Below are 27,559 nucleotides of genomic sequence, written 5' to 3'. Positions count from 1 at the left end.
TTTCTGGTGTGGAAAGGAGTTTAAAAAGTTAAGAGACATTGCAATGACAGAAACTTCATGGGGCTTCCCTGGTAGCGCAGTGGTTGGCAGTCCGCCTGACGATGCAAGGGGCGCGGGTTCGTGCCCCGGTCCGGGCATGCCGCGGAGCGGCTGCACCCGTGAGCCATGGCCGCTGAGCCTGCGCGTCCGGAGCCTGTTGCTCCGCGACGGGAGAGGCCACAGCAGTGAGGGAACCCGTGTCCCCTGCATCGGCCGGCGGACTCTCAACCACTGTGCCACCAGGGAAGCCCTATTTTTTTTTTTTTTTAGATTTTTTTTGACGGGGACCCTTTTTAAAGTCTTCATTGAATTTGTTACAATATTGCTTCTGTTTTATGTTTTGGTTTTTTGGCCTGGAGGTAGGTGGGATCTTAGCTCCCCAACCAGGTATCGAACCCACACCCCCTACATTGGAAGGCAAAGTCTTAAACATTGGAACGCCAGGGAAGTCCCTCCAAATGGCTTTTAATCACAGGGGTATAAAAGGCTTATGATATTTTTCTCCAGCAGAAATATTCACACTTTTAAAACCAGAAAGCACAAGGGCTTTGGAACCAGACCTGAGCTGGGTTCTACCACGAATGCCTGACTCCGGGCACAGGTTCCCACCCCTGGCTGCACCTTGGGATGCTCGAAAATACCAGCACCAAAGCTGGGAGGGGAGCAGGGGGTGACATTTCACTGTCTTCAACGAGTTCCTCAGCTGATTTAGCAACGTGAGGCTACTTTTCTACATTTGTATAAAAGATGCCAATGCCCACTTCACAGGCTGCGCTGCTACACGACAGGGGGTGGCGCCTTAAAAACCTACTGGCCTGCACCACCCTGGCACAGTCCTTATGGGGGAGAGGCGATTGGGGGACAGTGGGCAAAGTCTGGGGACATTTTTGGTCGCCTGGCATCTAGTGGGTAGAGGCCAGGGACGCTGCTAGCCACTCCCCATCACAGAACTATCCGCGCCAAGGGCAGCAGTGCGGAGGGAGAGGTCCTGGGTCTCTGAGGGGAAGCTGGTCCCAAAGCCCTCACTTTCTAACTCCAGGGTCCGACGGGCACCCAACCCCTCGGTGGGTTTCCCTGACCAGCATTTAAGGCTACACGGTACCTCGCGAGGCGGCCTCCCGCGCTCTCAGCTGCAGTGAGCTCCTCAGGCGCGGGTGGAAGGTTCGCGGTCGCGCACAGCCTGCCGGGAGCACGCGCCCACCGCGGTCAGTGGGCGTCGCCTCCCGCGCTCAGCTTTGTTGCGCGTGGCGCGTATACGTCACTTCCACTGCGAATCCCCCGCAGGCCCGCCTACCGCCCCGCCCCCAGCGCGTCCGTAACGCAGGGCAACTGCCTCTGCAGCCCGCCGGCGGGGACTAAGCTACCCGGGGGCCTTGCACCCCGCCGGCCCCACAGGAGGGTGTGAGCGGCGGCGGCCGCTTCCCCGCCTCCGTGGCAAGTCCCCAGACCACTCCACGGGCTGCAGCGCGACACCCCCTGCCCAGTTCGGAAGGAAACTGCCTTCTGAGGCGGGGAGGCAAAAAGGAGAGGTAGGGTGGGCCCGGACTGGAATGAGACCGGAGAGGGCCTGGGGAGGAGGGCGCGGAATGGGTGGGGCAGTGGGAGGAGCCATTGAAAGGGCGGAGGCCTGTGAGGGAGGAGCCAATGGGGGAAGGGGTGGGGCTTGTGGAGCAAGCGGGGGCGCTTTGCTGGAGGGCATAGCTATTGAAAGAAGGGGATTGGGAAATTGGGATTGACATATATACACTAATATGTGTAAAGGAGATAACTAATAAGAACCTGCTGTATAAAAAATAAATAAAAGAAAATTTAAAAATTCAAAAAAAAGTGGAGCATCTTTTGTGGCAAGGTAGGAACTGCTGGAGGAAGGGGAGGAGCTAGATGAGGAAGAAGGAAGGATCGTGGAAGAAGGGGAGGGGCCTGTGCGGGAGGGGTGGGGCTACTAGAGGAAAGAGAGGAGCCAGGTGTCAACTGCCTGGGCTTCAGGAGCTACAGGTGGAGTGAGTGTGTGTTTCAAGACTTGAACTTTCCTGTACATTGTATGCTGTGTGAGAGCTGGGAAGACGGGCGTTGCTTTACCATTTTACTACCAGTGTTAGGCATCTAATAGGCACTTCGTGAGTAATGAATGTGACTGGAAAAAGCAGAAGAGTTGGAGACTGGGATTGGAGTAGAAATGTTCCGGTAGGGAGGGATGGTTGTAGAAACTGCTGTCCTAGGAATCATTCTGTGAATAATCAAAGCTGCTGTGCTCTGTAGGTGTATAAGAAGCATAAAGCACAGATAATGTACATGGGGAGATAACATTTATACTCTTGAAAATGTGAACAAATTGTTCGAATGGGGTGGTACAACCTTTGAGGCGAAGTTTCAACTGCCAAGTTGTGTTCCCAGACGGTAAGTTAGGTCGCAGTCCCAGTATCATTTTCCTTTAGAAGCTATATTGCCAGTGATCGGCATGCCCAGGCCAATCTTCAAGACCTATTTAACCAGTTCATATGCATAAAACTTAGCTCTGCAGTAAGAAACTTAACTTCCATCATGGCTAAGAGTGTTTGTATTCTTTGATTTCTTCATTCAACACATGTTGATAAGGATCCACAGGAATAACCTTTCAGAATTCCAAGTGAGGCTGCCAGAGACCCGACTTTCCCTGGCTGGAATTCTGATATAGATTCAAGATTCTTTGAAACCTGAAACTTCTAGGAAAGTGGGGGTAGGTGTGTGGGCATGGCGTAGAGCCAGGGAGTGGGTAAGGAGCTTTGAGGTAATCACAGCCTGCTTTCGACAGAAACAACCTGCTTTTGACTTCAACACTCTGGGCTTTTCACCTCTTCTGGCCCATTAACGTTCCCTTCATCATTAATTGATTAAGAATATGTCAACTAGGTATAGGAATAGAGGGTAAGGCATTTGTAGTCTGACTGCATGGGCAGGTGATAGCGAATATGTGGCAAAGATGATGGCAAAAAGAAAGAAGAGTGTCGGCACTCGAATTCCTCTCGTGCTTTGAATCTCTGACTTCTGCTGCTGCTACTCCTGCTGCTAGCCAGAGAAAACTCTCTGCTTTTAAACGGCTCATATCATTAGATTAGGCCCACCCCAATAAACCAAGATAATTTCCCTATCTTCGGGTCAACTGATTAGCAACCATAATTATATCTATAAAGTCCCTTTTGCCACATAATATAACTTACTCATGGATGTTATAGCGCATCATATTCATAGTCCCAGGGATTAGGATGGGAAACCTTGTGGAGGGAGGATTGGCAGAATTCAATTTACTACATTATCTTTCAGGAATATTGTAGAAAAGCTACTGCAACAGGTTTTTTTTTTTTTTCCCCAGTTTCTCTCCGTGAACATAAATCACACTTATACACTATTAGTTCCACCTCTAATCATTTTATCTTTGAATTGATTCAAGTACACTCTTGGTCTTCCAAAGAATGGAGCTTGTATTCTGATACTTTTAATCTGTAATATTCATGTTTTACTCTGACTTTATGATACGTACCAGCCTGGCTTTGCACGGTAGAATACCTATAGAAATTTGTTCCTTTCTATAGTGCTGAAATACGCTTTTGGGGGGTATTTTTTCATAGAAAAACTACATTTATTTTTCTTTCATACCTGAAGCTAGTTCTTGTTTTCTATCACTATGTAGCTTTATATACAATAGTGATAACTTACAGGATTAAATAGCGCTCTAGTCCCTTTAATATGTAACTCTTCATCCAGTTATTTTAAAAACGATGTTATAGCTAGCTAGTTTCTTCTTTAGCTTCAGGTGTAATAGTTAAATGAATCAGCGCTAGAATCAGAAAGGTCTGGCCTTGGAATTTCAGTTGACACTAACAATCTCAGTGACTGTGTTCATTGGTAGAGGTCAGGCTCTGCTGCAGTAACAGACAGATCCTAAAATCTCAATGGCTTGACTCATTAAGTGTGTTATCATTCATGCATACTCTGATGAGTGCTTATGGGGGTTCTTCCCAAAGCTGTGACTCGGGATTCAGGCTTCCTTCGTTTTGTGATGCTACCAACTCAACATGTGACTTCCAAGGTCATAGTGGGAGGAGAAGAGAGAACTGAAGGGGCACTTTACCTCTTAACTGTCTCATCCAGGAAGTGATATAATCAGTTCCACTCATTCTGCTGGCTAGACTAGTCACAGGGCTCTAACACAACTGTAAGAGAGGCTGCAATGTAGGGAAAGACAATGGCTCTTTTGGGAGAACTAACTTTCTCACAGTGACCACGGAAATTTTCCCAACATTCCCATATGTTTTCTCATTAATAAAATTATCCTAATAATCAGTAACTATGAGTTCCTCTCTTTCAGAGGTTCAGTATAGGTACCAGATATAAATATATGTTGACTTTTATTTTTATTTAGCTGAGTTGAAACCAGTGTTTCTTGTATGTCATCTTTGTCTCGGAATTGTTCATTTTCAATATAATGATTTCCATTCCCCTCCAGCCATTATATTTTCTTTTCTGGCATTCTTCCAACCTTGATCACAGACAGCTGGTGGCTTGTATTGATTAGTAATAACGTGCACATTTGACTGAGTCATTTTGAGCTGTCCCTTCCCACCTAGAGTGGGGTTGAAGCATTCTGAATTGGGGTTGAAGCATTCTGAATAGACTGATCTCTAATAAAGAACAATAAAGACAGGGACCAGTTATGGATGTCCCTTGCACCCTTCTCAATGTGGCTAGACAGAGAGTCTCATACCACCAGAACCATCAGACTGCTGCTTTCTGATTGGCATTGGATTCCCAGGAACAAGAATTTCCACACAATATCATGAAGAAAAGCATGCATGGACTTTTAGAGTCAGAAAAACATGTCTGCAAATTCTTTGATCCTTCTCCCATGCAGAAGTGGAGTGTGGGTGTCCCCTCCTCTTGTGTGTGGGATGACCTCAGTGGCTGGTCAACCAGGTGAGTCCAGCAAAAGTGAAACGATGTGACTTATGAGACTAGGTCGTAAAAGGCAATTCAGCTTCTGCCTATTCTAATATCGTAATGATATCAAACACTTGGCAAGCGTTAGTTGTCCTTCCTTTCCTCAAGCTTATCTTTCGTCAACTAGTTTCCTGAGAAATAAGACTGACTCTGCAATGCTATGGTACAAATTGGTTGCAGTCCAGCATCTTTACATTTTGGTAATATATACCGTATTATGAGTACCCTCTTTGAGGTAGAACAGAAAACTCAAGACCCCTGTACTACCTTGTAGCAAGGATTCTGGCATGTGACCTAGTTTCCACCAATTAGATGCACCCTCACAATACATGCATTGAGAAGTGAATAACAGGAAGAAGTGGTCATTTGCAAAGGGGTGAAAGAAAATTGTCGTGATGGTGGCAGAGGTATTTGATACTTTGGGGCTGGGGTGGCAGAGCTTTGGAATCCAATCCCAAGTGTCCTATTTCTGAAAGCTGAGTCAGTTACATATTTTGAATAAATAGTTCCAGGAACAAATTTTTCCTGACTTTATAGCCTCAAAGTCTGGCTTTCTGACCCACTCTTCCTCTGAAGATTTTGTAGGCTACCTAATAACTTCTGATAATTTTGTTATTAAAAACCAATGAGGAATATATAAAATAGATAAACAAGAACCTACTTTATGGCACAGGGAACTATATTCAATATCTTGTAATAACCTGTAATGGAAAAGAATCTGAAAAGGAATATATATATATAAATCACTTTGCTGTAAACCTGAAAATAACACAGCATTTTAAATCAACTATACTTCAATAAAAAGTTGTTTGTTTTGAAGAAGAAAAAAACAACTTGTGGTTACAATCAAGAGAGGGAAGGGAAGAAAGACAAATTAGGAGTATGAGATTAAAAAAAAAAATCAATGAGGATTCTGTCATTTACAACAAAGGCCCAGCTAATAAAAATGTACACTTCCAATTTGTGCCTCAGATCCAATCATTAACATAACACTTATATAAGAATAATGTCTCATAGTTATACATAGTTTACTCATTAGTTATTTTTTTTAACATCTTTATTGGGGTATAATTGCTTTACAATGGTGTGTTAGTTTCTGCTTTATAACAAAGTGAATCAGTTATACATATACCTATGTTCCCATATCTCTTCCCTCTTGCATCTCCCTCCCTCCCACCCTCCCTATCCCACCCCTCCAGGCGGTCACAAAGCACGGAGCCGATATCCCTGTGCCATGCAGCTGCTTCCCACTAGCTATCTACCTTACGTTTGTTAGTGTGTATATGTCCATGACTCTCTCTCGCCCTGTCACAGCTCACCCTTCCCCCTCCCCTTATCCTCAAGTCCGTTCTCCAGTAGGTCTGTGTCTTTATTCCTGTCTTACCCCTAGGTTCTTCATGACATTTTTTTCCTTAAATTCCATATATATGTGTTAGCATACGGTATTTGTCTTTTTCTTTCTGACTTACTTCACTCTGTATGACAGACTCTAGGTCTATCCACCTCATTACAAATAGTTCAATTTCGTTTCTTTTTATGGCTGAGTAATATTCCATTGTATATATGTGCCACATCTTCTTTATCCATTCATCCGATGATGGGCACTTAGGTTGTTTCCATCTCCGGGCTATTGTAAATAGAGCTGCAATGAACATTTTGGTACATGACTCTTTTTGAATTTTGGTTTTCTCAGGGTATATGCCCAGTAGTGGGATTGCTGGGTCATATGGTAGTTCTATTTGTAGTTTTTTAAGGAACCTCCATACTGTTCTCCACAGTGGCTGAACCAATTCACATTCCCACCAGCAGTGCAAGAGTGTTCCCTTTTCTCCACACCCTCTCCAGCATTTATTGTTTCTAGATTTTTTGATGATGGCCATTCTGACTGGTGTGAGATGATATCTCATTGTAGTTTTGATTTGCATTTCTCTAATGATTAATGATGTTGAGCATTCTTTCATGTGTTTGTTGGCAGTTCTGTATGTCTTCTTTGGAGAAATGTCTATTTAGGTCTTCTGCCCATTTTTGGATTGGGTTGTTTTTTTTTTGTTATTGAGCTGCATGAGCTGCTTGTAAATTTTGGAGATTAATCCTTTGTCAGTTGCTTCATTTGCAAATATTTTCTCCCATTCTGAGGGTTGTATTTTGGTCTTGTTTATGGTTTCCTTTGCTGTGCAAAAGCTTTGAAGTTTCATTAGGTCCTATTTGTTTATTTTTGTTTTTATTTCTATTACTCTAGGAGGTGGGTCAGAAAGGATCTTGCTGTGATTTATGAGTTATTTTTTAATGTAAATTTTCATCTTTAATGCCAAACTCTTTTCCAAAGTATACCCATTTACTCTCCTACCATCGACATTTTACACTTTATCAACAGGCTTTTTATAAACTTTACCAAAATTTTGGTTATGTTGTGCTATCTCAATTGACTTTTTGTGTAAAGTTCTATGAATTTTAACATATATATAGACACCAATCTGTCTACCATTGCTATAGTTCTGTCTTTTTGAGAATGTCATATAGAGTATACACTCCTGTATACTGTAGAGCATGCAGTACAATTTTTTGAAAATGACTGGCTTCACTCAGAATAATGCCTTTGAGATTCATCCATGTCATTATACATAGAGTTTGTTTCTTCTTATTGCTGAGTAGTGGTCCATTGTATGCGTATACCAGTTTGTTTACCTGTTCACCTATTGAAGGATATTTGGGGTGTTTTCAGTTTGAGGCAATTATGAACAGAGTTGCTATAAATACTCATGTACAGATTTTGTGTGAATATAAGTTTTAATTTCTCTAGAATAGTAATCAAGAGTAGGATTGCTGCATAGTTTGGTGAGCGTATGTCTCCCTTTATAAGAAATTGCCGGATTGTTTTCTAGAGGGGCTTTACCATTTTGCATTTCTACCAGCAATGTAGGAGAATTCCAGTTGCTGCTGTCCTTGCCACCAGTTGGTATTGTCAATATATATATATATATATATATATATATATTAACATCTTTATTGGAGTATAATTACTTTACAATGGTGTATTAGTTTCTACTTTATAACAAAGTAAATCAGCTGTACATATACATATATCCCCATATTTCCTCCCTCTTGCGTCTCCCTCCCACCCTCCCTATCCCACCCCTCTAGGTGGTCACAAAGCACCGAGCTGACCTCCCTGTGCTATGTGGCTGCTTCCGACTAGCTATCTCTTTTACATTTGGTAATGTATATATGTACATGCCACTCTCTCACTTCGTCCCAGCTTACCCTCCCCCCTCCTTGTGTCCTCAATTCCATTCTCTACACCTGCCTCTTTATTCCTGTCCTGCCCCTACTTTCTTCAGAACCTTTTTTTTTTTTTTTTAGATTCCATATATATGTGTTAGCATACGGTATTTGTTTTTCTCTTTCTGACTTACTTCACTCTGTATGACGGACTCTACGTCCATCCACCTCACTACAAATAGCTCAGTTTCGCTTCTTTTTATGGCTGAGTAATATTCCATTGTATATATGTGCCACATCTTCTTTATCCATTCATCTGTCAATGGACACTTAGGTTGCTTTGGTATATCCCCGGTAGTGGGATTTCTGGGTCACTATTTTTAATTTTAGCCATTTTAATATGTGGTTTTAATTTGCATTTCCCTAATGGCTAATGATGTTGAATGTCTTTTTATGTGCTTTCTTTTTAATGGGGAATAATTGCGATCCCTGATCCCCATCACAAATGGGGTTCAACAGGTTACCCGCGTCTCCTGGCATAGGGTAGGCACACACTGAGCTAGGCATCACAGACCTGTTATTGCTCAATCTTGGGTGGCTGAATGCCATTTGTCCCTCTAAGAAGTATGTGCTTATTATATCCTCTTTGGTGAAGAGTCTGTTCAAGTGTTTTGTCCATCTTATATTTGGCAAAAATAATTTTTCAATTTTCTATTTGTTGTTATTTTCTTACTATTGAGTTTGCAGAGTTCTTTACATATTCTGGATAGAAGTCCTTTATCAAATAAGCGATTTGCAAATATTTTCTCCCAGTCTGTAGCTTGTCTCTTTTCATTCTCCAACAGAGCCTTTGGCAGAGTGAAAGTTCATAATTTTAATGAGGACCAGTTTATCTATCTATCTATCTATCTACAGTTTATCTATCTATTTATTTATTTATTTTATGGATCATGCTTTTGGTGTCATGTCTAGAAGACTTTGCCTAACCCCAGTTCTTAAAGATTTTCTTCTAAAAGTTATATAGTTTTATGGTTTATATTTAGATCTATGATCCATTTTGAGTTAATTTTTTTGCATATGAATGGCCAGTTATCGCAACATTCTTGTTGAAAGACTGTTCTTTCTGCACTTAATTTTTTTTGCATCTTTGTCAAAAATCAATTGGCTGTGTTTATGTGGGCATATTTTTGAACCCCTTATTCTGGCCCATTGATCTGTTTGTCTCTGCATTCACCAATACCATACTGACTCCTATAGTTTTATGGTAATTTTTGTTTGTTTGTTTGTTGTTTTGTTTTAAGTTTAAAAAGGTATTATTCTTTATTTTAAAAAATAGTGATAAAATATACCTAATGTAAAACTTACCATCTTCACTATATTTAAGTGTACATTTCAGTGGCATTAAGTACATTCACATTGTTGGTGCACCCATCACCACCATCCACTTCCAGAACATTTTTCTTTCTTTTTTTTTTCTTCACACACACACACACACACACACACACACACTGTATTTTATTTTTACAAGAGCTAAATAAACTGACACCAAGCATTGTAAATGGATGACCACAACAAAATACCATACTGATTCCTATAGTTTTATGGTAATTTTTTAAACTGGGTAATGTGATTCCTCCATTTTGTTCTTCATTTTCATAATGGTTTTAGCTATTATAGTTCCTTTTACATTTCCTAATAAATTTTAAAACCAGTTTGTTAATATCTATAATAAATCCTGCTCTAGATTCATATCTTGATATTCAGCAGTTATTCCTCCAACTTCTTCTTTGGGATTGTCTATCTATTCTTGGGCCTTTGTATTTTCACATACGTTTTTGAATCCTGAAAATTGAAAACAGTTTTTAAGAAAATAATTTTAACTTTATAGTCCTATCTTCCCAAGATCTAGGACTTCCCATTTCCAGGGCCCCTGGACTCTATTTTCAAAGACCACAAATGTCTACATTTTAGGTAGCGATATTTATAGTTATTAAAGGTCATTTGCTTTGTATCTCACCTCTGATGATACCAGACCAGTGTGGAACCAAGACATTACTACTGGGCACCAAAATCTGGCTTCCTTTTCCTTCTGGAGATAGAGGAGGAAGTATTATCTCCACTTCTCCTTGAAGCTAAGCAGTACCTTGTGACTTGTTCCAGTTAATCACATGGGGACTGAAGTCATATGAGTTACTTCTAGGCAGAAACATCTCAAAGCCAGTGAGTGCTTCCCTGGTGGCGCAGTGGTTGGGAGTCCGCCTGCCGATGCAGGGGACGCGGGTTCGTGCCCCGGTCCGGGAGGATCCCACGTGCCGTGAAGCGGCTGGGCCCGTGGGCCATGGCCGCTGGGCCTGTGCGTCCGGAGCCTGTGCTCCGCGGCGGGAGAGGCCACAGCAGTGAGAGGCCCGCGTACCATAAATAAATAAATAAATAAGAGCCAGTGATTCCCCATGTTTGCCATCACATTCTGCCATCGCAGTTGGCTACGGTTTCCCAGGATGGTGTCTCCATCAGTTCAAGTTCCAGAGTGAGGAAAATGTGCCGCAGAGTCCAAAACATCATACAGTGGACATGTAGCATGAGTTAGAAATAAATTTATGTTGTTTTTTACCACTGGAAAAAAACCCCTGGGATTGCCTGTTATTGCAAGATAACCTTGACTATCTTGACTAATACTAGGTAGCTGAGGCTAACAGACAGTGACCATGTCAAACTGAAGTATACCCTGGTAAGGCTGCCAGGGCAACCTTTTCCAAAAAGAACCTGACAGCTTAAGCCATATCGGGGGCAAACACACACAAAACAAACACAAATTCAGAGTTTTATAGGCATTTTCAAATAGACCCATTTCTACTTTTGTTAAAATGATAAAGTAACTACATTATCACCTTCTTGACCAAGGAAATACAAAGTTTCTTTATGTAATAATATAGCATACTCTATCTGTCTCTTCTTGTGTCTTCTGCTATCCCTTTTCTTAGCTTCTCTTCAGCTACTAGCCTTTTGGAAATGTCTTTGTGTTCTTGGTTGGGGTTGCGGGGGGGTCTCCTCTTTCCACGTAGGTTTCTCTCTGGGCAGCATTATTTATTTCCACGTAGGTTTCTCTCTGGGCAGCATTATTTATTTGCAAATAGTAGATATGGTCATTGTTCCCGGTTTACAAGAATTTCAACCCCTGCCACCCTATTTTAACTTTCATCCAACACATCCATGAGCATAGCAACAGAAGGGGTGTCCTTTCGCTGGACTCCACTGTAATAGCGGTGTGCCTCTGCCACCGGCCAGTGGCAGCTTAATGGAAATCTTTGTTCATCTCAGGAGCAGGACACTTTGTATTCTAAGTTACAGATTGGTTAGTCTGTCAAAGCTCCATTGATTTTGCCAGATGTATAACAAAAAGGCATTTGGTAGTCTCTGTACTTCTTCATTAACAAACTACACCATCATAGTGCAGGGTCAGAGATCTGGAAGGTAACGTCTACTTTTTTTTCCTCTGCATTTCAAGCCCTTTCTTTTGCATTCAGTAAATTCAATGAGAAGGCTTTGAGTACTTTGACTTATGAGTAATTGGCCGATTATTTATGGAGTGTCTCCAAGTCACCTTCGAAAGCTTTATTCTCTGATATTTTTGACTTTGTGGTACATCTGCTCTCTTTATGTAAATCCCTCTTCAAGGTCTTTACTCCAGCTTAAAATTATACAAACCGTGTAATCTATTCTTTGATACATTTACTTCAGTTTGCTTAAGGTCAAAATTCATGCTTCGCTCACCTCCACCATATTCTGATAACACGATGGCTTAAAAAAAAACATGTTATTATGGAAAATTTCACAGTGACATAAAAATAGAGAGAATAGTGCAATTAACCTCTGTGTCCTCATACCCTTCTACAACAAACAGAATTTGTGGCTACTTTTATTTCCTCATTCTCTCTCTAACCATGGCCACACCCACCCCCTTTCAGGACTTTTGAAGCAAATCATAACAGCTTATGTTTAATTGGTAAAATAATAACCTACTTTACAGGTTTTTTGCTGATCATTTTCTTTCCATTTCTGTTTTTTTTTTGCAAATTTATTTATTTTTGGCTGCACTGGGTCTTTGTTGCTGCATGCAGGCTTTCTCTAGTTGCCGCGAGCGGGGGCTTCTCACAGCGGTGGCTTCTCTTGTTGCAGAGCATGGGCTCTAGGAGCACGGGCTTCAGTAGTTGTTGCATGCGGGCTCAGTAGTTGTGGCACACGGGCTTATTTGCCCCGCGGCATGTGGGATCTTCCCGGACCAGAGCTCAAACCCGTGCCCCCTGCATTGGCAGGCGGATTCTTAACCACTGCGCCACCAGGGAGATCCCATTTCTGTTTACTTTAAATGCTACTAGAAATGATATTTTCTGTATCATACTGAATTTCCATAGGCCCTTAGACTCTCATTCATCTTCTTTATTTCATTTCCACATATCTTAAGTTCCTTGGATCAGTTTTTCTTTGGGTTTATTCTTGTTTATCCAAACATGTACTTTCGGGGCTTGCACCTCAGTCAAAATTTTCTTCTTTGTACATTTCAGTTCTAGCCACTTCAATAGCGTATGTCAGAGAATTTAATACCTTCTGGCATACCTCTGTGTGCCTTCCTGCTTTGTACTCCAAATCCAATCTTCTAGTTGCATCTGCAAATGAATTTTCCCATGGGAGCATTTTCACTGTGATCTTTGTGTTTCCTTGATGTAATTTTCTTGGAAAACATATGGACTTTTATGTATACTTTACACCAGTGATTCTTAAACCAAATCAGGTTGTAAAGGTCCATGGAAATCAAGAACTGGAAGAACATGAGTTCTGATTTACTTCAAATCTATAAACAAGGCATAATTTTATCATCAGAAAATGAGTATTATATCACTGCAGATTTCTGCATTCCAACATAAAAGGAAAACTGCATGTAATTTGTAAGAAATCACATATCCACTCTTTCAGTTGACCTTTGATTGCTTCTTGCACATTTCTATTTGTCATCTCTTACATGAGCTGGAGGACAAGAATGGGCAATAAATCTCGAAGGCACAGGACTTCCCTGGTGGTCCAGTGGGTAAGACTCTGAGCTCCCAGTGCAGGGGGCCCAGGTTCCATCCCTGGTCAGGGAACTAGATCCCGCTTGTGTGGCACAACTAAGAGTCTGCATGCCGCAACTATGTTGCAACAGGATCCCACGTGCTGCAACTAAGACCCGATGCAGCCAAAATAAATAAACTAATTAAATATTTTTAAAAATCTTGAAGGCGTGTTTATAGGAGGAAAACTGAAAATTAAGATGATTCTTTACACTTACTGAATTTTTTCTAATTAGGAAAAGCCCACCAATATTCTGTTTTAGTAGTGGAGCAGCTTGAGAGCACCAGTGTTCCAGAGGAGCACCTAGCAATCTGGTATGCGGTAATCTGACCATTTGACTAAGAATACTGCATTTACCAACTCAGAGATGATACTTTGTTTTCAGTCATAAGGAGTCAGTATAGTTCCCATGATCCCCCATTAAATGAGCAAAGTACTTATATTGGGTTGGCCAAGAATTCGTTCAGGTTTTTCCGTAACATGTTACAGGAGAACCCGAACGAACTTTTTGGCCAGCCCAATAAAAATGTAGTATTTATAATGAATAAGTAAAGTGCATATAGCAGTGCCTGGCACATAGTAAGAGCTATGTAACAGTAAGTTTTATTATTAAATTATTGTTGTTACCTGGGTTTCCTTTGGCACTTGGTAATATAATGTGACTGGAACCTCTTCTGGTGCCTTCACCAGGTCCATCTTCTAACTTACTCTAGTTTTTGTTGTTGTCCTTGATTTTTGTTTGTTTCTTTTTGTTTGTTTGTTTGGCTGTGGCATGAGGGATCTTAGTCCCCCGACCAGGGATCGAATCTGTGCCCCTTGCAGTGGGAGCGTGGAGTCCTAACCACTAACCCACCAGTGAATTCCCTCTACTGACTCTAAAATAGGGGCTTGGGACTTCCCTGGTGGTGCAGTGGTTAAGAATCCGCCTGCCAATGCAGGGGACACGGGTTCGATCCCTGGTCCAGGAAGATCCCACAGGCCGCGGAGCAACTAAGCCCGTGTGCCACAACTACTGAGCCTGTGAGCCACAACTACTGAAGCCTGTGAGCCTAGAGCCCATGTTCCACAAGAAGAGAAGCCACCGCAGTGAGAAGCCCTTGCACCACCAAGAGTAGCCCCCGCTCTCCGCAGCTAGAGAAAGCCCGCGCGCAGCAACGAAGACCCAACGCTGCCAAAAAAAAAAGGGGGGGCTCACCTAATACCACATCTTTGGCCTCTGTGGTTCTCCTCTCTAGATATAGAGATGGAGATAGGGATATAGTCTTCCCCTCAGATTTCACGTATTCTCTTGACATGTGAGAAGTAGATGGAGGAGCTGGAGATGGTTAACCTGTAAGAGAGAAGAGTACATGGAGCATTTTCATAGGGCTGTTGGGAGGCTGAGGCAGTGGCCAGTCTCTGGATCAATGATTCTTCAATCCTCTGTAGTGACAGACTGCTTTGTACCTCTGATGCAAGCCCTTCCCCAAAAAAATGATTGAGCGTTTGCAGAGGCATCATAGACCTCCAGAAACCCATCCGTGGATGGGAAGGCTTCCTGCCTTGGTCTGGAGGGCAAAACGAGGACCAGGGAGTGGACGATGTTGAATGGGCAGGGAAAGAAGTCCTGGTTCAATATAAGGATGCTCTTTCTAACAGAGTGGTAGTTCTCCAACTTTGCAGGATTTTACAATCATCTAGGGTGATTTTAAAAATTTTGATGGCCAGGCTGTGCCCAGACCGACAAGAATCAGAATTTCTGCGGGTATAGTCTGGGCATTTTTACTTTTTATAAAGTTCCCCAGATGATTCCAAGGTGCAGCCATGATCAGGAATCAGTAAATTAGAGTACTTTGCCATTGGAACAGTCTCTTTAGGTAGTGAGCACCTTGTCAGTGGAGATATTTCAAGCACAGAACATTTTTCTTATTGATTTGAACATTCTAACTATACTTAATCTCTCCTAAACAGTATCTATTTCTTTGCTCTATTAACCTCAAGTTCAAATTTATTTTATTATTTAAGAAATGACTTTGCTTTTGATTCTCTGCTTTTTTTCTTTCCAGTTGTACACCTGTTAAGTCTATGGGTTCTGTGGTATTTGCATTTGTAATTCAAAATTACAATGGTATGAGTGTACTTATAGGAGCTTCTTTGGCCTGAGCAGCAACTGAAGTGAAATTTCACAATATGAAAGGCCCAGGCTGGTTTGCACAATCTGTCTGGTCCTTAATCATACTTCTGTTTGGAAACAGGATAGCGCTTCTAGTTTTCAGTCACTTGTAATATCATTTCTTTCCCTTTCAGCTTTCATTCATTTCCTCTGATGTCATATTGGAAAAGATTAGGATGCCCAAAGATATTTGACCTTCCATAGATAAATGGAACTTTATTAGCATCAAAATGCCATTTTTAAGCCTATGTGAAAAAGCCAAAATGGTAATTAAACAGATATTGTTATAAGAAGTTGCTGATCTCTACCTAGCCAGAAAGTGAAAATGTACGCTTCTGGCAGGGGTCACTTTGGGGTGAGAGAGCAAGGCGTGTGGTCCCCAGTGGCCTCTGTCTCATTACAAGCAAAGTTTTCCTCAGGAAGGCCGTGGCCATTCATTAGTAGCCATTGTGCTGATGTAATATTGGTGGTCATTGCCTGGGCATTAGAGTCCATCCACACAGCTTGCGGGGTCCCCAGGAGGAACCCATCTGTGGGACTGTATTACAATCATGCTGGCTTTATAGATGAGCAAACAGACCTGGAAAAGTAACTCGCCCAACAAAACAGACAGCTAGGACATAGGATTGGAACCCTAGCTGATTGGAACCCGAGTCTGTGCTCTCCTGATAAGGATTATTACTTTCCTAACACTTTGGCTGGCTTATGAATGCCAAGTCCTATTTTTCAAGCTGGAAAAACCTCAGCTAAAGATAGACAGTATCATCATCACCACCACCTACCACCACCACAGCCACCGACACCATCGTCACCACCACCTACTCTATCAGTTCGCTAGGACTGCCACCACGAAGCACCAGAGACAGCAGAAGTTTACTGTCTCAGTTCTAGAGACTTGGAGTCCAAAGTCAAGGTGTTGGCAGGGTTCGTTCCTTCTTTTTTTTTTCTGGGTTGTCTTTTCACTTTTTTTGTTTGTTTGTTTTGACCACGCTGTGCAGCATGTGGGATCTTAGTTCCCTGACCTGGGATTGAACCTGTGTCCCCTGCGTTGGGAGTGCAGTCTTAACCACTGGACCGCGAGGGAAGTCCCTCACTTTTTTTTTGTTATATCGAAGTATAATTGATTTACAGTGTTGTGTTACTTTCAGGTGTACAGCAAAGTGATTCAGTTATATATATATATTATAGATATAAAATATAATTATATCTATAATATATATACTCTTTTTCAGAAAGAATATATATATTCTTTTTCAGATTCTTTTCCCTTATAGGTTATTATAAAATATTGAGTATAGTTCCCTGTGCTATAGAGTAGGTCCTTGCTGGTTATCTGTTTTACACATGGCAGTGTGTATATGTTAATCCCAGACTCCTAATTTATCCCTCCCCCTGGGTTGGTACCTTCTGAGGCTGTGAGGGAGGGATGTGTTCCAGGCCTCTCTCCTTGACTTGTTGATGACCGTCTCGTCCCTGGGTCTCCTCACATTGCCTTCCCTCTAAGCATGTCTGTGTCCAGAGTTCCCCTCTCTATGTGGACACCTTCATATAGGGTGGATGAGGGTGAACCAATTGACTTAGCTTTGACCACATTCTCCACCAGCTTCCTCAGAAGCCAAAGGATCCCCAAGCCGACATCCAGGCTGTTCGGATAGGACAGAGGAGGTGGCTGGGATGCATCAGTCACACATAGCACGATGGTTCTCTTCATATTAGCACAGTATCATTTGGATGTTTTGGGAGTGGAGGGTAGGGATGCTTAACCCTACATTCCTACTCTGTAGGGGCACTTGGTACCCCATCACGAGAGATAGAGTCTGTGGTAACATCTTTCTACCTTCTTTTCTTCACTTCCAACTTTGGTCTTTAAATCCATCAGTCTTTAAAATTAGCCTTATTTTTTACAATGTCAATAGCTGGCAAAGGATGATTTTGTAATATTTCTTCTGTCTATTCCTGAACATATCTTGAAGATATTTCGCCTGAGTTGTTGAATTGCTTTTAAAACAAAAAACAAAAAACAATACTAAATGCTAAGTTCAATTTGCATTTCAAACCACAGGAAGAAGATGTTAAAGACTTTAAGCAACCATCACAGTAATGGATCTCAGTCTGAAAAACGAGACTGAATTAGAAAATAGTGAAAATAATGAAATTCAAAGCACAGAAGAAACTGAACTAATCTATACTTGTCCAGATGAAAGAAGTGAAAAGAATCACGTTTGTTGTCTTCTCAATATCAGTGACATTACACTTGAACAAGATGAAGAAGCCAAAGAGTTTGTCATTGGAACTGGATGGGAAGAAGCAGTGAGTATTTTCTTGAGTTAGGTCTCTTGCATGTCAGTGTTTTGACACAAGCCTTTTCTTTTACTATTTTCAAAAATAGTTACTATTGCCAAAAAAAAAAAAAGTGTAAGTGATGAAATATAGAAAGCTTTTGGAACAGAGGTAGAATGTTAATGATGATAATAGCTGTACCTTTTATTGAGTATTTATGGCCACTCACTATTGGCAAGCACAGTACTGAATGCTTTATGTACATCAATTCATTCACCTTCTCAATAGTTCTGTGAGGCAGGTATTATGTGAGGCATAATATTATGTGAGACAGCCTCTGGGACTCCAGAACCCAAGCTACTTAACTTAACCCAAGCTACTTAATTAATCCCCCAAGAGACCTGAGATTTTTATCCTGGTGGTTCTACTCAGAACACTGTGGGTTTATTCTTAAACTATTCTTAGAATCAGTAATAGAAATACACTTCTAAATTTAGAACTGTAAGGGAATTTGGTCTAATCCAGTGATTCTCACTTGCTAGTGTCACAACTGGTGGGGAGGGAGAGGGGATGCTACTGGATGTAGTGGGTAGAGGCCAGGGGTGCTTACAATGCCCAGGGTGGCTCCCACCGCAATAAATGGTCCAGCCTTGGGACTTCCCTTGCGGTCTAGTGGTTAAGACTCTGTCCTTCTATTGCAGGGGGTACATGTTCGATCCCTGGTGGGGGAACTAAGATCCCACATGCCACGAAGCCAAAAAAAAAAGAAAAAAGGAATGATCCAGTCTTGTCTTAGCTTGGGCTGCTGTAATAGAATACCATAGACTGGGTAGCTTAAGCAACAGACATTTATTTCTCAGTCCGAGGTCAGGGTCCCAGCATGGTTGGGTTCTTGGTGAGAGCCCTGTTTCATTTTATTTTATTATTTTTTGGCTGTGCCATGCAGCATGTGGGATGCAGAATCTTTAGTTCCCCAACCAGGGATCAAGCCCTTGCCCCCTGCAGTGGAAGTGTGGAGTCTTAACCACTGGACCGCCAGGAAGTCCCCTCCTTTTCTTATAAGGGCACTAATCCCATCATGAGGGCCCTGCCATCTTGACCTCATCTAACCCTAACACCTCCCAAACACCCACCTCCAAATACCATCACACTGGGGATTAGGGTTTCAACATAGGAATTTGCCGGGGGAGGGTACACAAACATGCAACCCATAAAAAGCCCCTAATGTTGGTAGTGCCAATGTTGAGAAACCTTGATCTAATTGGTTTATTTTATAAATATGGAAACTGAGGCCAAAATAAGGCAGAGTGACTCTACCCAAGTCCACTTGACAGTTGCAAGAATGTGTCTCCGGAGCCTCCTCTGGTGCTCTCTCTACTGTACGCCGCCCCCCGCCACCTCGTTAAGCGTATATGACCTATGACCTTCCATACACACACCCCCAGATCAGGTAAGTCAAGGTGGTAGAGAGTTCTATTTAAGCCTGGAAAACTTTCTAAGCTTAGAAGTTAGAAGGTTCAGTTTACTATTCAAGGTAATTACTTTGAAATATACATCCAAGGGCTGTTGGCAAAGAATTTTCTTTTAATTGGAAGAGTTGCCCCGTGCCCCATGCTGAGAGTACGTTTGCTGTTCACACTCTGTCTGGTATGACCATTTCCTCCTGCCTGCTGCCTGCTACTCTTTGCTCTCTCTGTCCAGCCCCCGACCCCTGCCCACCCAGCCCTACCCCACCTCTCAGACAGCCTTGCCTCAGGAGGGTTGACTGAGGTCTGTCCCCGCCCCCTGCAAAGGCTGGCTTCCTGCACTGGCTCATGGCCCCCTGACCCTTTCTGTGCTGGTGCCAGGGACCCCTGGGCCAGCATTTAGAGGAGGACAGAGAACACCTTGCTGGTAGCAATTCGTGAGAGTTTCTTATGCTTGCAGAGCCAAGGGATCTCACAGGAGGCAGGTGATGGGATGCCTCAGGGCTGCACAATGTTGACTCAGGCTGACCCAGTGCAGGAGCCTTTCCTATCACTACCCTGCTGTTTCTCCCCGTGGCAGCCTGTGGACGCCCACACCACTTGGGGGCTCTGTGGACACTCAGTCAGGAGGGAGGCACAGTCACCTTGCACTGCAGCTGGGCTCGAAGTCCTGGCAGACATCCAGACCTTTTTGGAAACACCTAGCTTACCTGTGACACCTCACCTGTAAGGACCAAAAAGGCAAGGTGTCATTGCCCCCTGCCCTGGGACTTGGATCCCCTGCCCGGCCATCTGAACACCCTGGAGATGTAGATCCTCTGTATCAGCCTCGACCCAAGGGGTGCCTTTTTTCTTTTGGCTGTGCCTTGCAGCTTGCTGGATCTTGGTTTCTGGACCAGGGATTGAACCCGGGGCCTCTGCAGTGAAAGTGCCAAGTCCTAACCACTGAACTGCCAGGGAACTCCCGTGTGGGGTGCTTTCTATTTTATTTATTTTTTAAAAAAAGATATATTTATTTTATTTTTTAATTAATTTATTTTTGGCTGTGTTGGGTCTTCGTTGCTGCATGCGGGCTTTCTCTAGTTGTGGCGAGCGGGGGCTACTCTTCACTGCGCGCTTCTCACTGCGGTGGCTTCTCTTGTTGCGCAGCATATCCTCTAGGCACGTGGACTTCAGTAGTTGTGGCACGCAGGCTCAGTAGTTGTGGCGCATGGGCTTAGCTGCTTGGCGGCACGTGGGATCTTCCCAGATGGGGGATCAAACCCATGTCCCGTGCATTGGTAGGAGGATTCTTAACCAGTGCACCACCTGGGAAGTCCCTGGGGTGCTTTTTAAAATCTACCTTCCCAGGAATTCCCTGACCCTTCCCAAGCCCCTCCGCTGAGTACTGGCTTAGTAGGTTGGGGTGGGCCTCGGGAATCTGGATTTTGAAAAGCAGCTCAGGTGACTCTTAGGGTCAGGCAACTGGGGAGCCTTCGCTGACTCAGTTGGACCTGTTTAATAGATTCAGAAAGACAAAAGCTCAGAGGTTGCTCCACATTTTAGGCTCCCCTCACTCAACATCCCATTAAGCCAGAGTTGGCCTTTTCCACACACACAGCCTGGAGACAAATCCCCTTGCCAGGGCGGAGGTGGGGACCAACCGACTTGCCTCACTCTACCAAAGCTACCATCTGGAGAGAGGCTGTCAGCCTGAGGACCTATTCGTAAATGGGCTGGGACCCTTGCTTTTCTGTAAAAGCTGGAAAACCACCTGGGGAGCCAGGGTCGAGAGCAGTGAGGTGTGAGGCAAGCAGCATGGTCCTCTTGAAGATGCAGTGCCGACCCTGCAGCACATGAAGGGACGGGGTTCCCTGAACAGAGGCAGAGGGAGGGGGAAGCTGGGGAAGATGTGCTCAGGCTGACTCAGCGTGCAGTGCTGGGCAGCAGCCTTGTAGCCGTCCAAGAACTGGGACTTCACTATGCTAAAGAAAATCGTTTTTTTTTTTTTATGAGAACATATTCAAGGCTTCAGCAGCACGTCTTTGGGAAGAGCTAGGTCTGTGGAATAAGAAAGTATCGGACTCCAATAGCACTTACTAGACTTTTTAAAAAAGTGATGCTGCAGGCTTCCCTGGTGGCCCAGTGGTTAAGAATCCGCCTGCCAATGCAGGGGACACAGGTTCGAGCCCTGATCCGGGAAGATCCCGCCTGCCACGGAGCAACTAAGCCTGTGCGCCACAACTACTGAGCCTGTGCTCTAGACCCTATGAGCCACAACTACTGAGCCCTCGTGCCACAACTACTTAAGCCTGAGTGCCTAGAGCCCGTGCTCCGCAACAAGAGAATCCATTGCAATGAGAAACCCACCCACCGCAATGAAGTGTAGCCCCTGCTCGCTGCAACTAAAGAAAGCCCGCGCAGCAAAGAAGACCCAACGCAGCCATAAATAAATAAATAAAAAGTTCCCTTTAAAAAATAAAAAAAATCTAAAAAGGGGTTTTTCTTGACGCTTACAAATTTCTAACAGGAATTTGGGGAGCTGAACACGTGAGGTGAGAGGGTGTGGAGCGTGAAAAGGGGATGATGGGAAAGGGATGTTTTTGTGCAGGAGGACCAGAGGCTGGCCCCATCTTCAGGCCCAGGAGACAATGCTGCTCCTCACAGGCTCTCCTTGTCCTCTGCTTGGGGACGCATAGACCTCCTGAATGTGCCAGCACTTGTTGGCTGTAAGGATATTTTGAGCCTCAATTTCCTCCTCTGTAACCTGGATATCAGAATACCTAAACTGTAGCACTCCTGTGAGGAGTAAATGAACGAATGCCAAGAGATCCTCAGCTCAGTGCCTGGAACATAGTAAAATCGTGGGAGCTATTTTTGCTTTCTTTTTTTTTTAACATATAAGGTTGCCAGATTTAGCAAATGAAAACACAAGGCACCCAGTTGAACTTGGCTTTCGGTAAACCTAATTAGTGTAAGTATATCCCGAATGTGGTCTTGTGTTTTTATCTAACAGGTCTGTTTACCTGTGACCTCTGTGGCAGGGTCAGCCAGGGGACTCCGGGTGTGGCCGCGGGCATCGGTGTGCCTGGGCCCTGCTGACCCTGCGTCTGCCTCTGCTCCTCTGCCTTTCCTTCAGCCTCTCCGAGCAGCAGTCTCCCGGGTGTGGTAAACAGACCCTGCAGTACAAGAAAGGCTGGCAGAGAGGACAAGAACAAACAGTTTGATTTTATTTTAATAATTCTGAATTTACTTTAACGCACATCTAAAAAAATGTAGAGTCAGCACATCAATGTGGCCATTTATAGATACTATCGCTTAGTATTTTCATCTTTAAAAATACTGTTACAAATACTATTGCTTAGTATGAGGCTAAACTAGGCATGACAAGTTAAAACTAAAACATTTAAGTCAATTTTTAGAGAAATATTGATTTAAATAGGACAGCCAAACTGGGAATGGGGCCAAAGTAGGGGCAACTGGAGTCTAGGCAGCTCAGCTGAGAGTAACACGCTGTTTTATTTGCAGGTCCGAGGCTGGGGAAGGATTTCTCCAACTGCCTGCATCTGGCCCAGGAAGAAGCTTAAAAAGGCGAAGATGGGAGAAAGTGCCAGCAGCTGCTTGCTCTGTGTCAGCCTCTCCCAAGGGAGCCTGGAGGCCAGGCTTCAGTCGGAGGCCGGGAAGTTGGTGTCGGGGACTTCAGCTCCGGCTAAGGCAGGGCCGGAGAAGGATGGAGGCAGCCTCTCCCAGACTCCGGGCCCCCCGCCAGGCCCCAACACTGCCTACCGGGAAGTTAACAGGATCTGCTTTCCCACTTACAGTCAGGGAGAGAAAAAAAGTCTGCAAATAAAAGAGTTTATTTGGTGCCTGGAAGACTGGGCCACTCCCAAGGCTGTGAGGGGCAACGACCCCGGAAGCCCCGGCGGAGGCGCTGACGGAAGTGCCTCCGTGGCAAACTCCTTGACTTCCAAGGCCCTTTTAGTTCTACCTGCCCTGAAGTCTTCACTCCCAAATGGCTTGGATGTGCCAGGTAAGAAGAGTCAGAACTTTTTCTTACAGCAGGAAGAGAAGGGGCCGAGCGTGGCGAAGGATGAGCAAGTGGCTTGTGCATATGGGGTGAAAACAGTTGACGGGACAGGTGAAAAGAGGCCCATTGAGCTGGCCAAGCACCACAAGGTGAAGGAAACGCAGCCTTTCCCCACCCCGGTGGCCCGGACATCCCTGCTGGCCGGTCCCGAGCCCTGCTGCCTGCCCTGGTCCCTCCTGCCTGAAAAACACCTGGTGTGCCCTCCCCACCACAACAGTGTTCGCTATCTCGCCACCCTGCAGCTTGTGCAGAAACAAGGAGCGCAGACCTACAAAGCCAAATTCAAAGCCAGGGAGCCGAGACCTCCCGTGAAAACCCCACAGTGCGTTCTCACAGCGGCCAAGCCGGAAAACAGGCCGCAAACGCTGGAGACCAAAGTGTTCTCAAGGCCTCTCTTGCCGTCCCTCACGGTGAGCAGAGTTGTTATGGCCGTTCCCACTCACAGACTCCTCTGAGTTGCCATGATGTAATTCCCTGGGAATAAGCACCGTCTGAAAGTTGTTCATCTTCTCTTCCCTCTCTCCCTCCTGCCCCAACCCCAGTCTCTTCCTCCTCCTCCTCCTTGTCTTCTCGTACACTTTTCTCTCCCCCTCTCCCCTGGTGCTTTTTTGTAGTATAATCAGGGCAAATTGAACCTCATTGTATGGGTTTTGATGTGCTCTCAAAGCCCCGATATTTATGTGTTACCTGCTTCTATTGCTTAGCCGTTTACAAAACGCAAACTGGTAATGCCAGTCTCAGCCTCTGCCTGACTTATCTCTGCACTGGAAGACAAGTGGATGGTGGGGAATCTGAAGGGCCTCCCTCAGGGATGCCCCCATACCAGCCCTGAGCCAACCTGCAGGGGCTCCTGCCCCCTCAACCCCAGTGCCTTAAGCCAAGCGTACTGGGCGTGTGTAGACCATATCGTTTCTTGATCTTTTGAACCCGGCAGATGTCCGTCTGTTGCCGCATTTTCTCTTGCAACAAAGATCTGCTTTAATAGAAACAATGTTATAAGAGAAAAATTCCAGCCTGTGTCCAAATGAATATCCTCTATCCAAGGTGGTGTATCCTTATATTATATCCATGGATGTACGGCATCCCTTGTTTCCTATATGCCCCAGATTTCATATATTATAGCCTCATGCTTGTCGCACATTTCATATATTTCATATATTATAGCCTCATGCTAGTCTCTGTGTCTGGGAAGTTTTTCTTACCATTCTACAAAATTCATCTTGGGAGGCAGGTTAAGAATTTTTTTTTTTAAATGTCGCTGTGATTATTTTCAGCACACATGCTTCCTCCAGTCTTACCTTATAACTACTATTGGAACTCGACAACCCCAGACAGACAAGTATGGAATGGGGCTGTGACTTTCTTCCTTCTTCCATCTTTCCTCTCCCCTCATTTTACCCGAGTGCGTATCTCCTGAAGTTGTATATAAATTAAACTTTTGTAAATGAGTTATATTTTAAATGTGAAGTGACAATGCTATGTAGAGAAATGCTCTGAAGAACCATTTTGTAATATGCATAACCATTTAGCCGCTCTGTAATTACATAGTTGGCATGTGCTTAAGGTAGGTTGTACTTGAACTCTAGGCTTTCCGTCTCCAAAATGATGGGCAGACAGAATATATGACTGTATGTGTAAACATCTGCTTTCCATAACTGGTTTTTGTGATGTCTTGTCTGTTTAAGTTTAGGTTTTTTGGTTTTGTTTTGTTGGTTTGTCTTTACAGGAGTGACTATAGTACAACCGTCACTGAAAGGCGTATTTTGCCTTTTGATGTCATACACTTTATAGTCTAGAAGCAGTTAACAGGTTCTACTCATTCTTTCTTCTCTGAATGAAGAAACCATCTGGATTCATCCCCAAGAAGAGGCCCTGATTTCTCACTGTGTCTGGACAGTGGGGGTCTTGGACCCAGTACTGTTTGAGCACCCTCCAGCTCTGGCAGCCTGCCCACCTAAGTCAGTTGTTTTTCAAGCCCCTCTTTATAAGTTGCAGAATAATGAATAAGCTCACTATGTAAAGCAGTCATAAGTGTTTGATTGGGAGGGAAAAAGTATCCACCAGTATGAGGGACAAAGCCCACCTGCTCAGCCCAGATGTACTTACCTGTTGAGATCTTGAGGCAGTCTAAACTGATCCAAGTTACAACATAATGTTTTTCTTTCTTAAGAAAAACTCATTTGTTGAGATAAGGGTTATAAATTCTATAGCTTTAGGGGTAAACATATAATAATTTAGAATTGAGGAGAGCCAGTTTGAACAAAGGAAGGGCCAAATTTACAGGTTTGTAGTATCTTTTTGGAGCAAATAATTTGGTCAACAAAATGTTGACTAGAAGATCCCTCTGTGAATAGATAAGAATGCTTTGCATTTGGCATCTTTTTCTTTAGGTAATTATTCAAGTACCTGTTAAAGGCCCTCTGATATCTTATCTGTGTTAGCCGTGGTTTAAATTGTTTCTCTGTGGATAGTCACTCTAGGCCTTGTCCCAATTTCTATTCAGATTAAATCAGGACATCCAAACTGGTCTTTGATGTCCAAGTTTAGATAAAGGCTAAATGTTTACTAGAATGCAGGCCCCCTTAGGGTTCTAGGTCACTAACAAAAATCCTGCCATTTTAAGGAGTTAAGCATGTTATAATTCAGTGCCAGTGGCCCTCTTCCTACCTCCAGGTGATGATCTCAGTTAGATTTTGGTTCCTCTAGTCCTCCCCAAACCAAGCATGGAGGGCTCTGTGTTTCACCCCTCATTCTGTTATGTTTGGCTGTCTCATTAGTAAAGCTTTCCAAACCCCTATTCTTTTTTGAAATTAAAAAAATCACCGAGTGGAACTGTGGCAGCACCCGACAGAGGGCTCCTGCAGGGCCTGAGGTCAACTACTGGGTGAGGCCAGGCTGAGGTGTGGGGATGCTCCTGGGCAAGGGCAGGGCCGTAGGGGCTGGAAACCTCGGAAAGACAGAGTATAGATCTGACAGAGAGACGAGGGACAAGGCCAAAGGGAAGACTAAGAATAAGACCCGGCGACATTTGGACAAGTATGTAGGGCTTTGGCTACTCAGGGAGACTTTCCCTAATTTTTAGCTATGTTCTTTTTATTCTGGACTTTGCCCCCTATTGTGAAATTTACCTGTACTTCCAGGACCATGGTATAAAATGACTTGAACCCAGAATCAAATTTGCTTTCAACCTCTCCCGAAGCACGGGAGCCCCAGCCTGTCTCCCTGTGGGCTCCCCCAGCTGGCCAAGCAGGCCGAGCTGCGCAGTTGGAGTCCCGCATCTGGGACTTTTTGGGTGTCTGGGCTTGGGTCCAGTGCAGCCTTAGTGCTGCAGTTTAGGGGCTACGGAAAAGTCAGATGGGGAAGAAACGGGCTCCTGTGGCTGTGACTGAGGTTAGACGACGGTGGTCCCTGGTACCACGGGCAACACTCTCCCACTGTCTGCCAGGCTAACTGGGGCACTGGAATCAGGAGAGATTCAGTGCTGTGCGCTTGATGCCCAGGCTAAGCTCTGACCCGAGCTCTACTAGCCAGTCACATGATACAATAATTCCACTTGAACTGGCAAGGCACTGTTCTAAGAGTTCAAAGCCTCTTCTGGGTATTATCTCTTTTTATCCTGAGCAAATTCATGAGGGTCAGGGATCATTTTCTCCTGTGACCCAAGGAGAATCCAATCCAGAGAGCTTGTGTTTAGTCAGGGCTGGTGTGCACCTTGGGCATATGAAGGTGCCAACTTATCTCCAAGGTGAGGGAACAGCTGGAGCACTGGGTGGAAAGTATCACATAAGGCAGGAAGGAAGGCTTCAGAATGTCATTCCTTCCTGTAAGATGGGAACAATTTGACATAGGATGTGGTGAAGACGAGGAGGTAATGTATGTAAAACAAATCAAATAGAGGTTTGATCTGTGGTTTTCCTGAATGTGGTGATCAGATCAAATACAAATAGCTGGATCATTTCCCTTTAATGAATAGCTTTTCAAAATCACCTAGAAATCCTGTGGGCATGGCCAGTTGTCATTTGGAATTTGATGGGTCTTCACTTTTTAGAAGTCCTCAGAGGGCTTCCCTGGTGGAGCAGTGGTTGAGAGTCCGCCTGCCGATGCAGGGGACGCGGGTTCGTGCCCCGGTCCAGGGAGATCCCACATGCCGTGGAGCGGTTGGGCCCGTGAGCCATGGCCGCTGAGCCTGCGTGTCCGGAGCCTGTGCTCTGCAACAGGCCACAGCAGTGAGAGGGCCGCGTACCGCAAAAAAAAAAA

At 44.1% G+C, this 27,559-nt stretch overlaps 1 protein-coding gene across 1 annotated transcript; it reads left to right on the top strand.

Annotated features, from left to right (window-relative positions):
* Window positions 1-27,559, top strand: C20H16orf46 (chromosome 20 C16orf46 homolog). The gene is made up of 3 exons (XM_022583102.3): window positions 1-1,568; window positions 17,553-17,800; window positions 22,744-27,559. Exons 2-3 carry the CDS (start codon window positions 17,591-17,593, stop codon window positions 23,755-23,757), a joined length of 1,224 nt encoding a protein of 407 aa, XP_022438810.2. The 5' UTR covers window positions 1-1,568; window positions 17,553-17,590; the 3' UTR covers window positions 23,758-27,559.

The sequence above is a fragment of the Delphinapterus leucas genome, chromosome 20, assembly GCF_059928025.1.
Source record: "Delphinapterus leucas isolate spDelLeu-1000000601 "Yukka" chromosome 20, BTC_Dleu_Yukka2, whole genome shotgun sequence".
NCBI classification, from domain to species: Eukaryota; Metazoa; Chordata; class Mammalia; order Artiodactyla; family Monodontidae; genus Delphinapterus; species Delphinapterus leucas.
Note: the sequence above shows the minus strand (reverse complement) of the source record. Positions and strands in the feature narration are given on the sequence as shown.